Source organism: Anas platyrhynchos, chromosome 1 (genome assembly GCF_047663525.1).
Source record: "Anas platyrhynchos isolate ZD024472 breed Pekin duck chromosome 1, IASCAAS_PekinDuck_T2T, whole genome shotgun sequence".
NCBI lineage: Eukaryota > Metazoa > Chordata > Aves > Anseriformes > Anatidae > Anas > Anas platyrhynchos.
This window is the reverse complement of record NC_092587.1, coordinates 35,673,744-35,687,275: the sequence shown is the minus strand read 5'-3', so window position 1 is coordinate 35,687,275 and position 13,532 is coordinate 35,673,744. Positions and strand designations below refer to the sequence as shown.

The following is a 13,532-nucleotide window of genomic DNA, read 5'->3' as shown; positions in this document are numbered from 1 at the left end:
CAGCGCCCATTGCTTTCAAGGTAGTCTTTAACAGGCCATTGTATCGTTCAACTTTCCCGGAGGCTGGTGCATGATAGGGGATGTGATACACCCATTCAATACCATGTTCTTTGGCCCAAGTGTCTATAAGGTTGTTTCGGAAGTGAGTCCCATTGTCTGATTCTATTCTTTCTGGGGTGCCATGTCGCCATAGGACTTGCTTTTCAAGGCCCAGGATGGTGTTCCAGGCGGTGGCATGAGGCACAGGATATGTTTCCAGCCATCCGGTGGTTGCTTCCACCATTGTAAGTACGTGGCGCTTGCCATTGCGAGTTTGAGGGAGTGTGATGTAATCAATCTGCCAGGCCTCTCCATATTTATATTTCAGCCATCGTCCTCCATACCAAAGAGGCTTTGACCGTTTGGCTTGCTTGATTGCAGCACATGTTTCACAGTCATGAATAACCTGTGCTATAGCGTCCATGGTCAAGTCCACCCCTCGATCACGAGCCCATCTGTATGTTGCGTCTCTACCTTGATGGCCTGAGGTGTCATGGGCCCATCGGGCTATAAATAATTCACCTTTATGCTGCCAATCCAAGTCCACCTGAGCTACTTCAATCTTAGCAGCCTGATCCACCTGCTGGTTGTTTTGATGTTCTTCAGTAGCCCGATTCTTGGGCACATGAGCATCTACGTGGCGTACTTTCACAGCCAGGTTCTCTACCCGAGCAGCAATATCTTGCCACAATGCAGCAGCCCAGATGGGTTTGCCCCTACGCTGCCAGTTGTTTTGCTTCCATTGCTGTAACCATCCCCACAGGGCATTTGCTACCATCCATGAATCGGTGTAGAGATAGAGAACTGGCCATTTTTCTCGTTCAGCAATGTCTAAAGCCAGCTGAATGGCTTTCACTTCTGCAAACTGACTCGATTCACCTTCTCCCTCAGCAGCTTCTGCAACTCGTCGCGTAGGACTCCATACAGCAGCCTTCCATCTCCGATGCTTCCCCACAATACGACAGGACCCATCAGTGAACAGGGCATATTTCTTTTCATTCTCTGGCAACTGGTTGTACAGTGGGGCTTCTTCAGCACGACCCACCTCCTCCTCTGATGATATCCCAAAGTATTTGCCTTCTGGCCAGTCCATGATCACTTCCAATATTCCTGGGCGACTGGGGTTTCCTATTCGAGCCCGCTGAGTAATCAGTGCAACCCACTTGCTCCATGTAGCATCAGTTGCATGATGCGTAGAGCGGACCCTTCCCTTGAACATCCAGCCTAGTACCGGCAATCGGGGTGCTAGGAGGAGCTGCGCTTCAGTACCGACCACCTCCGAAGCAGATCGAACTCCTTCATATGCTGCCAATATCTCCTTTTCAGTTGGAGTATAGCGGGCCTCAGATCCTCTGTATCCCCGACTCCAAAACCCCAGGGGCCGACCTCGAGTTTCCCCAGGTTCTTTCTGCCAGAGGCTCCAGGTGGGGCCGTTCTCCCCGGCTGCAGTGTAGAGCACATTCTTTACATCTGGTCCTGTTCGAACTGGCCCAAGGGCTACTGCATGGACTATTTCCTGCTTGATTTGTTCAAAGGCTTGTCGTTGTTCAGGGCCCCATTCAAACTCATTCTTCTTACGGGTTACTTGGTAGAGCGGGTTTACAATCAGACTGTAATTTGGGATGTGCATTCTCCAAAACCCCACAACACCTAGGAAAGTCTGTGTTTCTTTTTTGTTAGTTGGTGGAGACATAGCTGTTATTTTGTTGATCACATCCATTGGGATTTGACAACGTCCATCTTGCCATTTTATTCCTAAAAACTGGATCTCTCGTGCAGGTCCTTTGACTTTATTCTGTTTTATGGCAAAACCGGCTTTCAGAAGGATTTGGACTATTTTCTTCCCTTTCTCGAAAACTTCCTCTGCTGTGTCACCCCACACAATAATGTCATCGATGTACTGCAGGTGTTCAGGAGCTTCCCCCTGCTCTAGTGCAGACTGGATCAGCCCATGGCAAATGGTAGGGCTGTGTTTCCACCCCTGGGGCAGCCTATTCCAAGTATATTGGACTCCCCTCCAAGTGAAGGCAAATTGTGGCCTGCACTCTGCTGCTAGAGGGATGGAGAAAAATGCATTAGCGATATCAATTGTGGCGTACCACTTGGCTGCCCTCGATTCAAGTTCATACTGAAGTTCCAGCATGTCCGGCACTGCAGCACTCAGTGGTGGCGTGACTTCGTTCAGGCCACGATAGTCCACTGTTAGTCTCCACTCGCCATTAGACTTTCGCACTGGCCATATGGGGCTATTGAAAGGTGAATGGGTCTTACTGATCACTCCTTGGCTCTCCAATTGACGAATTAGCTTATGGATGGGAATCAGGGAGTCTCGGTTAGTGCGATATTGCCGCCGGTGCACAGTTGTGGTAGCGATTGGCACTTGCTGTTCTTCGACCCTCAGCAACCCCACAACAGAGGGGTCCTCTGAGAGACCAGGCAAGGTAGATAATTGTTTAATGCCCTCTGTCTCTAAGGCAGCTATACCAAAAGCCCACCGGAACCCTTTTGGGTCCTTGCAATATCCTCTTCTAAGATAGTCTATGCCAAGGATACATGGAGCATCTGGGCCAGTCACAATACGGTGCTTTTCCCACTCATTCCCAGTCAGACTCACTTCAGCCTCCAATACAGTCAACTGCTGAGATCCTCCTGTCACTCCACAAATATAGATGGGCTCTGGTCCTTTATAGCTCGATGGCATTATAGTACATTGTGCACCGGTGTCTACTAAAGCCTTATACTTCTGTGCGCGTGATGTGCCAGGCCATCGAATCCACACAGTCCAATAAACTCGATTGTCCCTCTCCTCCCCCTGGCTGGAGGCAGGGCCCCCCTAATCCTGGTCAGAATCTTCTTCGTTTCTGTGTTTGAAGGATTGTCTGCTGGAAGTTGGAGCAGCAAACTTTTCGGAGAATCCTTTTTTCCTGATTGTTTTCTTTTGCAACTCACGTACCCGTGCCTCTAGGGTCGCGGTAGATTTTCCATCCCATTTTCTCATGTCCTCTCCATGGTCTCGTAAGTAAAACCACAGGGTGGCACGGGGTGAGTACCCACCATATCGTCTTCCTTGTGTGGGTGAACGCCTACCCCTGACAGCTGAGACACTGCTTTGTGCAGGTGCAGAGGAGAATAATCTCTCTTCAAGTTGGTGAACCTTTTCAGAAAGTTTCTCCCAAGTGTTCTCTTTTGGTCGGTGGGCACTGGTTGGTTCAGGTGGGGAGGACAATAGATTCTCTTCAAGTTGGTGAAACTTTTCAGAAAGTTTCTCCACAGCTGAGACGCAGGCCTGTAAGGAAGAGGAGAGACTTTCTTCGTACTGCCGGAGTTGTTTAGCCGCTTCATCTACTGTGGGTTCCTCATCCTCTTTCCAGGCCATTACTGCCAATGAGCTGGCATATGATGATGGTGCACTCCGTACAAACTTCCGCCACATGGGTCGTGTACACTTGACTTCATCTGGATCTTTGGATGTTTGTCTCTGGTCTGGATCCTCATAAATCACTTCCCGTACGGCTAATTCCCTCAGGTACTGGATTCCCTTCTCCATAGTGGTCCACTTGCCTGGTAGACATAAAATATCTTCCTTGAAGGGATACCTTTCCCTCACAGCTGAGAGGAGACGCCTCCAGAGGCTGGTGGGTTGTGCTCCATCTGCAATTGCTTTGTCAATGCCGGCGTCTCGAGCAAGGGATCCCAGCCGCTTGGCTTCCCTGCCGTCTAATTCCACACAATTGGCTCCAGAGTCCCAGCACCGGAGCAGCCAGGTGACAAGCTGCTCACCTATACAGCGACCAAAATCTTTTCGCACATCTCGTAGCTCGCGCTCGTTTAGGCTTCGGGTAGTTACTGTTGCTCTTTCGGCATCCTCATCTTCCTCCTCCTGAATCCTTGATGGCCCAGCGTCGTCATCATCTTCGTCATCTCTATACTTAGTTTTGGCAGAAGCTTTACCTGGATTGGCAGAAGACTCTCTGCGTTCTAAACGACTTGAATTTCTATACCATATTTTCACCTTCTCTACAGGGGCAGCTTGCACTGCTACTGCTCGTTTCTCTGACTTTGTTACCGGGTCTGCCACAGAGGTTGGAATACCCTCTGCAGGGGCAGCTTGCACTGCTACAGCTCGTTTCTCTGACCCCGTTACAGGGATTGGAATACCCTCTGCAGGATCAACTTGCACTGCTACAGCTCGTTTCTCTGACCCCGTTACAGGGATTGGAATACCCTCTGCAGGGTCAACTTGCACTGCTACAGCTCGTTTCTCTGACACGGCCACAGGAGCTGGAGCGGCTGCAGGAGCTGGAGCAGTTGCAGGAGCTGGGACTGGAGCAGCAGTAGGAGCTGGAGCTGGAGCGGCTGCAGGAGCTGGAGCTGGAGCGGCTGCAGGAGCTGGAGCTGGAGCGGCTTCAGGAGCTGGGACTGGAGAAGTTGCAGGAACTGGGACTGGAGCGGCTGCAGGAGCTGGAGCTGGAGCGGCTGCAGGAGCTGGAACTGGAGCGGCTGCAGGAGCTGGAGCTGGAGCGGCTGCAGGAGCTGGAACTGGAGCGGCTGCAGGAGCTGGAACTGGAGCGGCTGCAGGAGCTGGAACTGGAGCGGCTGCAGGAGCTGGAGCTGGAGCGGCTGCAGGAGCTGGGACTGGAGCGGCTGCAGGAGCTGGGACTGGAGCGGCTGCAGGAGCTGGGACTGGAGCGGCTGCAGGAGCTGGGACTGGAGCGGCTGCAGGAACCGGATCTGGAGCGGCTGCCGAGTCCACCGTAGGGGTCACAGTGGCTGTTGGATCTGTCACAGGGCTTGGAGTGGCCGCAGGGTCTGTCACTAAGTTGATAGCAGTATCAATGGCAGCTCGATAGGCATGAGCCAGGCCCCAGCACGTTACAATGATTTGTGTTACTTTAGAACTGCCAGAATCATTACACCTTTTTTTCAAGCATTCTGCCAGTTTTTGAGGATTTTGCCATTGTTCAGGGGTGAATTTCCAACACACTGGGGGTGCCAACTGCTCTAGATGCCTGCCCATATCCGCCCATACTCCCTGCCACCCACAACTATCCTGCCTCCGGGCACATCTCCGGAAGAGCTTCCCAAGTAGTTGTTTAACTTTAAGCAGAACCTGAAGTGCATTCATGAGGCAGAACAACAAGACTATGGTACTCTGAGTATTCCAGAAATATTCAATATCTTGGAGAGCTATTGTGACAAGCTCAGGGGATAAGAGGGTGGTGAAGGAGGAAGGCAGAGTGATCCAGGAGGATACAGGGGTGGTGAAGGAGAAAGGGAGAGTAAGCAAGTAAGGAAAAATATCCTCCCCTTTCCCCTCCACAGATTGACTCCCTAATGGAAAAAAACAATAGGTATAATTGCTAATAGTTTCCAAGATACCGTTTCCAAAGTACAGAGTCGACGATGTTACTGAATACAAATAACAAGTTAGAGTCATGACCACATATTTCATCGTCTCATAAGCCATTGCTACAACACACAGCACCATAATGATCTGAAACCAGGGCCCGGAGAGGATAAACAACACGACAGAGAGCAAATACGGAAAATAATGTACTATAATACTCAATTTGGAAAACAGGCGCAGCAGAGTTGAGATTAAAGCAATCAGCATCATGACAAGTGACTATTAAGCAGGTCTAATCCTTACACCAATTTTAGTTTAACACACTCTGGTCAGATCTGCCGTTATCTCAACCTTTCGAGCCCCACGTTGGGCGCCAAAAAGGTTGTCGTGGTTTAACCCGGCTGGCAGCTAAACACCACGCAGCCGTTCGCTCACCCTCCCCCCTCCCTCTCTGGGACGGGGGAGAGAAATGGAAAGTGAAGCCCGTGAGTTGAGATAAAGACAGTTTAATAAGACAGGAAAATAATAATAACAAAATAATAATAAAAATAATAACAATAATAATACAATGGTGATAATAGGAAAGTAATAATAGTATGTACAAACAAGTGATGCACAATGCAATTGCTCACCACTCGCTGACCGATGCCCAGCGTAACCCCGAGCAGTCCGGCCCCTTCCCCCCAGCTAGCCACCCCTATATATTGTTTAGCATGACGTCAGATGGTATGGAATACCCCTTTGGCTAGTTTGGGTCACCTGTCCTGGGTCTGTCCCCTCCCAGCTCTTACTGCACCCCCAGCCTGCCCGTTGGCAGGACAGAGCAAAAGGCTGAGATGTCCTTGGCTTAGTATAAGCACTGCTCTGCAACAATTAAAGCATCGGGGTGTTATCAGCACTCTTCTCATCCTAAGCCAAAACACAGCATTCCACCAGCTACTAGGAAGAAAATTAATTCTGTGCTAACTGAAACCAGGACAGCCACGAGTGTAAATCTGGAGCGAAAAGTGTGAGTCGCCCTAGGTAACACGGTCCTCCAAAAGCATTGGCTGGTACTCCTTGCCATGCACGGTCTCCACAGATCAAAAACATGCCAGGTGGTAAGGCTTTGGCCTGACTTTGAGGATAGGTTGAATTGGTGTCACCTGTTCCATACACCCCAAGTGGTACACTAATGTTACCGGTGTTGTTCCATCCGCAGTAATGTCTCATGGCCTCAAATCCAAAGGTCCTTGATGTTATGTTGGTCCAGTGCGTTTTATTTTGTTTCCCTTTATTGAGTACAAAGCATGTTTGCGTCCAATTGTCACTACTATTCCCTATAGCCACAGATCCCAGAAGATCCAATTCTTGAGGGTCCTATGGCAGAGAGTTATTAAGAGCTTGCAGGGCAGCAACTACTCCATCCGAGACATTTGCGGAAAAACTTTCATTAAGTAGAGTAATACTGGCAGAATATGGTGCTAACATTTTACTCAGTTCTCCTGGGTCTCCTATCGGGACCCCAAACAAGCATGTTCTGAAAGGATCAGACGCAGAAGCGAGGGATAGGCAAAATGAACTTTGTCCGGTTTGATTTGCCCAAGTGACCCACATATTGGTTTGAGGATCGATTTTGCTTAGGATGGCACTATTACGTCCAACCGTCATTGTCAAAGATAACGCAACCAGAATCCCTTGTGCCATTAGATCAGCCATGGTTGCTGTTATTCGTACTTGATGACTTTTCTTCAATGGCTGGTTTAACACATCGACTAGGCACCCAGGTTGGTCCTGTAGGGGAAGAGATACACACATAACCTCGCCCCATATAAATCACGTCAGCAGGCCCCAACCATTGTCCCGTTTTCATATCTCGGTACAGTACTCTCATAATACATTTATTATCATTTTCAGACTTAATGTAATGACGTGTCGCAGGTGGTTCCTCATCACTGTATTGGACTTTCGGAGAGCTGACTTTGGGCTGCTCAGGACACTAGTTGGTGGAATCCCTTGGGAGGTGGTTCTGAAGGGCAGAGGGGTCCAGGAAGGCTGGGCGCTCTTCAAGAGGCAAATCCTATTGGCGCAGGAGCGGTCTGTTCCCATGTGCCCAAAGATGAGCCAGCGGGGAAGAAGACCAGCCTGGCTGAACAGAGAACTGTGGCTTGAGCTTAGGAGAAAAAAGAGGGTTTATAATCTTTGGAAAAGTGGGCAGGCCACTAGGGAGGACTATAAGGATGTAGCGAGGCTGTGCAGGGACAAAATTAGGAAGGCCAAAGCTCATCTGGAGCTCAATCTGGCTACTGCCATTAAAGATAACAAAAAACGCTTTTATAAATACATCAACACAAAAAGAAGGACAAAGGAGAATCTCCATCCTTTACTGGATGCGGGGGGAAACTTAGTTACAAGAGATGAGGAAAAGGCGGAGGTGCTCAATGCCTTCTTTGCCTCAGTCTTTAGCGGCAATACCGGTTGTTCTCTGGGTACCCAGTACCCTGAGCTGGTGGAAGGGGATGGGGAGCAGGATGTGGCCCTCACCATCCACGAAGAACCGGTTGGTGACCTGCTACGGCACTTGGATGTGCACAAGTCGATGGGGCCGGATGGGATCCACCCAAGGGTACTGAGAGAACTGGCAGAGGTGCTGGCCAAGCCACTATCCATCATTTATCAGCAGTCCTGGCTATCGGGGGAGGTCCCAGCTGACTGGCGGCTAGCGAATGTGACGCCCATCTACAAGAAGGGCCGGAGGGCTGACCCGGGGAACTACAGGCCTGTCAGTTTGACCTCAGTACCAGGGAAGCTCATGGAGCAGATCCTCTTGGGAGTCATCATGCAGCACTTGAAGGGCAAGCAGGCGATCAGGCCCAGTCAGCATGGGTTTATGGAAGGCAGGTCCTGCTTGACGAACCTGATCTCCTTCTATGACAAAGTGACGCGCTGGGTGGACGAGGGAAAGGCTGTGGATGTGGTCTACCTTGACTTCAGCAAGGCTTTTGACACTGTCTCCCACAGCATTCTCCTCAAGAAACTGGCTGCTCTTGGCTTGGACTGGCGCATGCTTCGTTGGGTTAGAAACTGGCTGGATAGCCGGGCCCAAAGAGTTGTGGTAAATGGAGTCAAGTCCAGTTGGAGGCCAGTCACTAGTGGCGTCCCCCAGGGCTCGGTGCTGGGGCCGGTCCTCTTCAACATCTTCATCAATGATCTGGACGAGGGCATTGAGTGCACCCTCAGTAAGTTTGCAGATGACACCAAGTTAGGTGCGTGTGTCGATCTGCTCGAGGGTAGGAAGGCTCTGCAGGAGGATCTGGATAGGCTGCACCGATGGGCTGAGGTCAACTGCATGAAGTTCAACAAGGCCAAGTGCCGGGTCCTGCATCTGGGGCGCAATAACCCCAAGCAGAGCTACAGGCTGGGAGATGAGTGGTTGGAGAGCTGCCAGGCAGAGAAGGACCTGGGAGTGATGGTGGACAGTTGGCTGAATATGAGCCAGCAGTGTGCTCAGGTGGCCAAGAAGGCCAACGGCATCCTGGCTTGTATCAGAAACAGCGTGACCAGCAGGGCTAGGGAGGTGATCGTCCCCCTGTACTCGGCTCTGGTGAGGCCGCACCTCGAGTACTGTGTTCAGTTTTGGGCCCCTCGCTACAAGAAGGACATCGAGGTGCTTGAGCAGGTCCAAAGAAGGGCGACGAAGCTGGTGAGGGGCCTGGAGAAGAAGTCCTACGAGGAGCGGCTGAAGGAGCTGGGCTTGTTCAGCCTGGAGAAGAGGAGGCTCAGGGGCGACCTTATCGCTCTCTACAGATACCTTAAAGGAGGCTGTAGAGAGGTGGAGGTTGGCCTGTTCTCCCACGTGCCTGGTGACAGGACGAGGGGGAACGGGCTGAAGTTGCACCAGGGAAGTTTTAGGTTAGATGTTAGGAAGAGCTTCTTTACTGAAAGGGTTGTGAGGCATTGGAACAGGCTGCCCAGGGAGGTGGTGGAGTCACCATCCCTGGAAGTCTTCAAAAGACGTTTAGATGTAGAGCTTAGGGATATGGTTTAGTGGGGACTGTTAGCGTTAGGTCAGAGGTTGGACTCGATGATCTTGAGGTCTCTTCCAACCTAGAAATTCTGTGATTCTGTGATTCTGTGATCTCCAAATACACACTAATGATTGAGAACAAATAAAGTTTTATCCACCCTCTCTCTAACATCTGTAATGTCTTTATACTTTTCCAAGTACTGCTTAACTGTTCCATTAGCCCTTTCTACTATAGCGTGACCAGTTGGTGAATGTGGAATACCAGTTATATGCTTAATGTCCCACAGTTCCATAAATCGCTTAAGTGGCCCACTAACATAGGCTGGACCATTTTCGTCGAATCGGTTGCAGAGCTGTGTCAACATAAAGCTGACATAACATAGGTGAATTACGCATTCCCTGGGGTAATACAGTCCATTCAAATCTTTGATCCGGACCTTCACGATTTATTGCCGGGAGAGTAAAGGCAAACCTCTGTTTGTCATTTTCATAGAGGGCTATTGTGAGAAAACAGTCTTTCAGATCCACAATCAATAAATGCCAACCCTCTGGTATCATAGCAGGATTAGGTAGACCAGGTTGCAGTGCTCCCATGGCACACATTTGATTATTAACCGCTCGCAGGTCGTGAAGTAAACGATATTTCCCGGATTTCTTGGGAATCACAAAAATTGGACTGTTCCAAGGGCTTGTTGACAGTCTTAGGTGCCGTTGTTGACACTGCTCTTGTACTAGTCTGTGAGCATGTACTAGACTTTCCCGTTTTAGCGGCCACTGCTCAACCCACACAGATTCATCATTTTTCCATTTTAGTGGGATTGGGAAAGTCCAAGCAATGGCCATACCTATAAATGGTGGTCTGACGTAAGAACCATTCCCATCTGAGCAAGAATGTCTCTCCCTATCAGTGCTTGTACTCCATCTGGCAACGGTAAGACAGATACACTGCATTTTACAACTTTGTCACCTATTGTCCATTGCAGTACTGGTGATCGACGAGCAATAGTCATACCTCCTACTCCTGCTACAGTGGTACTGGATTCGAATGTAGGCCAATGCGGTGGCCAAGTTTGCGCACTGATTATTGTCACATCTGTGCCAGTGTCCAACAATGCCTCAATTTGCAGTTTCTCATCCTTTAAACATACTGTGATTTTCTGTCGTGGTCTCTGCTGCATGCCAAGCGTTAATAACGCTACTTTTCCTGTGGAGCCAAATGCTCCGCGTCCTCGGTCCTTATTGACCATCGGTGGTAGAGATGCCACAAGGTGTGGCAACGGAATTAATTGAGCTATCTTTGTATCCCGCGGCACATGCATTGGAGGTAACATTGCAGAAACCATAATCTGTATTTCCCCAAAATAGTCTTTATCTAGAAGTCCAACCAATATTTGTAATCCATTCAAGGTAGCAGACGATCTTCCGATCAATAAAGCTCCCACAGGATCACCATTGACAATAACTGGTCCCATAACTCCTGTCCTTACCCTGGTGGGTTTAGAGTCCAATAGCGTTACATCTACTGCTGTTGCCAAGTCCAAGCCGAGGCTCCCTCTGGTGGCTGGTCGGAGGTAAAGGCATTCTCTGCAGACATTGGTGACGGGGCTGTTCCGGCCGCTGTCCTAAATGCCGCTTTTTGTGTCGTCGCGGGGCGGTCCTTCCCGCTGCTCAGGCCGTTTCCGACGCACCATGTTGACAGGTCTCTGTGTTATGCGTATTGGATTGGCAGTTCTGACACCACACTGATTTCGTTTTGCACTCTCGTCTCATATGTCCCGTGATCCCACAGCGAAAACAACGCGGTCGTGGTGAAGACCCTTGGCCAGTAGGACGGCCTCCGGGCGTTTGCAAAGGAGCAAGGGCAGTGAATACTTGATTCTGCGATTGCTGTGCAGTCTCTCTTAATACCTGTGCCTGTTCTTTCATGCTATTCCCTAGTTGTTTTATTGCTTCTACCAATATAGCCTGCGGACCCACGGGTACCTGAGCCATCCTTTCTAAACCCTCCTCAATTGTCCAAGTTCCTGGTAATGTAGCTAATATACTACGAGTTGAAGGGTTGCGGTTTTGAATTGCACACTGCTTTAGAATAGTGCCCTTTAGATAATCAGGTACTCCAGCCGCGTTTGCTACTCAGTCAATAAACAACCCAAATGGTTCCTCCCTTCCTTGCTTGATGCCCATATAGGATGGTATCCCCCCGGCTCTCTAATTTGGTCCAAGGCTCTCCGAGCCAATCTCATTGATTCTTTAGCTTTGTCTGGACCCAGCAACGCTTGTGCCTCTAATCTATAATATGGTCCGAGTCCCATCAATTCCTCCAACGTGACACCATGCAACGGATCTCCAGGTGCCCTTATCGCAGCTACTGCCTCTTGACAAACACTTTGCCAATGCGCATTAAAAAGAAGCTGTTGATGTTGTGTTAGGATCAGCTTCATTATACTACGTATGTCCCCGGGGAGCAATATATTAGTTCCCCAAATATAATCTAACATTTGCCGAGTAGGTTCCCCCTTTAAACCAGAATCATTTACGGTAGGTCGTAACTGAGTTAATAGTTTCCAGTCTAAATTTGTCATATTAACGGTTACATTCCCCTGTGCATCTGGTGGCGAGTATACTACCGGAAAAGCTTGTGTTAACTGTGTTGACGTTTCATAATTCCCTTCACGCAGTGCCTCATTTGCTATTTGCCTCCATAGACCTTCTCTTCCCTGTGCCCCTGTTGTGAAGGGATTTGTATTTGATAGAAATGGGTTAGCACTGGTCCTTCCACTTGCTCCTTCCTCAGTTTCTATTGGAGCGGTTGGAGCTGCTGGTAGTGAAAGCTCCTCCTCTGCTACAGAGGACATTGTCACAGGCACCTCCGAATTTCCCGAGACCCCCTGTGTAATAGTAAAAGTTCTAACGGAAGGTGGCAACGGGCAATCTGTTCCTTCCATATTTATTTGCTGTGGATTAACATTATTAACCCTTCCTGGTGGTCCTAACCGCTCTCTTGCAGCAGCGGCAACTCTTTGTTCAGCTTTATGTATGGCTAATACATTAGTCACTGCTCTCCATGGCTTCATCAATTTTTTAGCAGCCTTATTTTCATTAATAACATCATCAAACAATTTATCTCCAAATTTACACCACTCTGCTTGCTCAAATACTGTATCAGGATTTGTAAAACAACCCTTAGCTACCCCATATGCTAATAACCCCGGCAAATCTTTTTTACAATCTATATCTAAAATGCTCCGCTTTTCTAAAAAGCATTTGAGCAAATAATACGCCGCTTGTCTCTCCATACCTTTATATACGTCGGTTGCAGCCTTTGCAAAGACCTCGGTGGCGCTTCTCCGGCGGGACCCTAAATAGGCTCATCCCGGGTGCGGGGACTCCCTTCCACCTTCCGAGCTGTGGGTGCGGGGGCTCCAAGTTTTCGTCCCTTTCACGTTTCAGACCTCAGCGACGCATGACCGGCGGGATCCTCTCCCGGGTGCGGGGGACTCCACGTCCCTTTCACCTTCCCGCCGCGGGTGCGGGGATTCTTGTCCCTTCCACCTCCTGGGCTGTGTTGCAGGACCGGTTCCTCCCTTATTCCGTCCAACCGTGGCCCTGGATCACTGCCAGCAGTGTCCAAATCCCGTTCAGACCGGTCCCTGTTCGGGCGCCAATTTGTTGCCGACGGAAGGAAGACACAGACGCTCGATATGAGTGAACAGTGGACTTCAACTTTAATGGATAGCTCAGTCGCCTTTTATCGAGTTCGAACATAATCAACTCATACATATTGCAGAAACTAAGCTCAGGATTGGCTAACACTTCCCGGGCTTTTCAGTCAGTTTCTCCTTCTTTTAGCCACCGTCCCGCCTTAGGGACTTTCCCCCGATGGCCCAAGGGCATTGTGTCCTTGAGCCTGATTGGCTCTCAGCCAGCTGTGTACGTGCCCAGGCTCATGTGAGTTAAGTACGGTACTTCACTAGCCCATTGTCTCCCAACTGCTCAACATCCACATGTCCTACTTCACTCAACCATTCCTCCACAGCACCGGGCAGGCGCCCCCTGCCCCCGGAGGGCGGTGCCCCCAGGCTGGACGCCCCTGGTGACACCCTTTGTGACACCCTTTGTGACCCCCTGCCCGTGTCCTGG

The 13,532-nt window shown here is 49.8% G+C and overlaps 1 protein-coding gene across 1 annotated transcript; it reads right to left on the bottom strand.

Annotated features, from left to right (window-relative positions):
* Positions 1–2,740: 2,740 nt before the first annotated feature.
* Positions 2,741–13,532, bottom strand: LOC140001834 (uncharacterized). Its single transcript, XM_072034418.1, has 2 exons — positions 12,691–13,532; positions 2,741–7,159 (listed from the first exon to the last, which is right to left on the bottom strand). The coding sequence occupies exon 2, from the start codon at positions 5,654–5,656 to the stop codon at positions 2,873–2,875; it is 2,784 nt and encodes a 927-aa protein (XP_071890519.1). The 5' UTR covers positions 5,657–7,159; positions 12,691–13,532; the 3' UTR covers positions 2,741–2,872.

Excerpts from the sequence above, each read along its gene's own strand:
- LOC140001834 (XM_072034418.1), bottom strand. The coding sequence starts at position 5,656 with ATGATGCTGATTGCTTTAATCTCAACTCTGCTGCGCCTGTTTTCCAAA.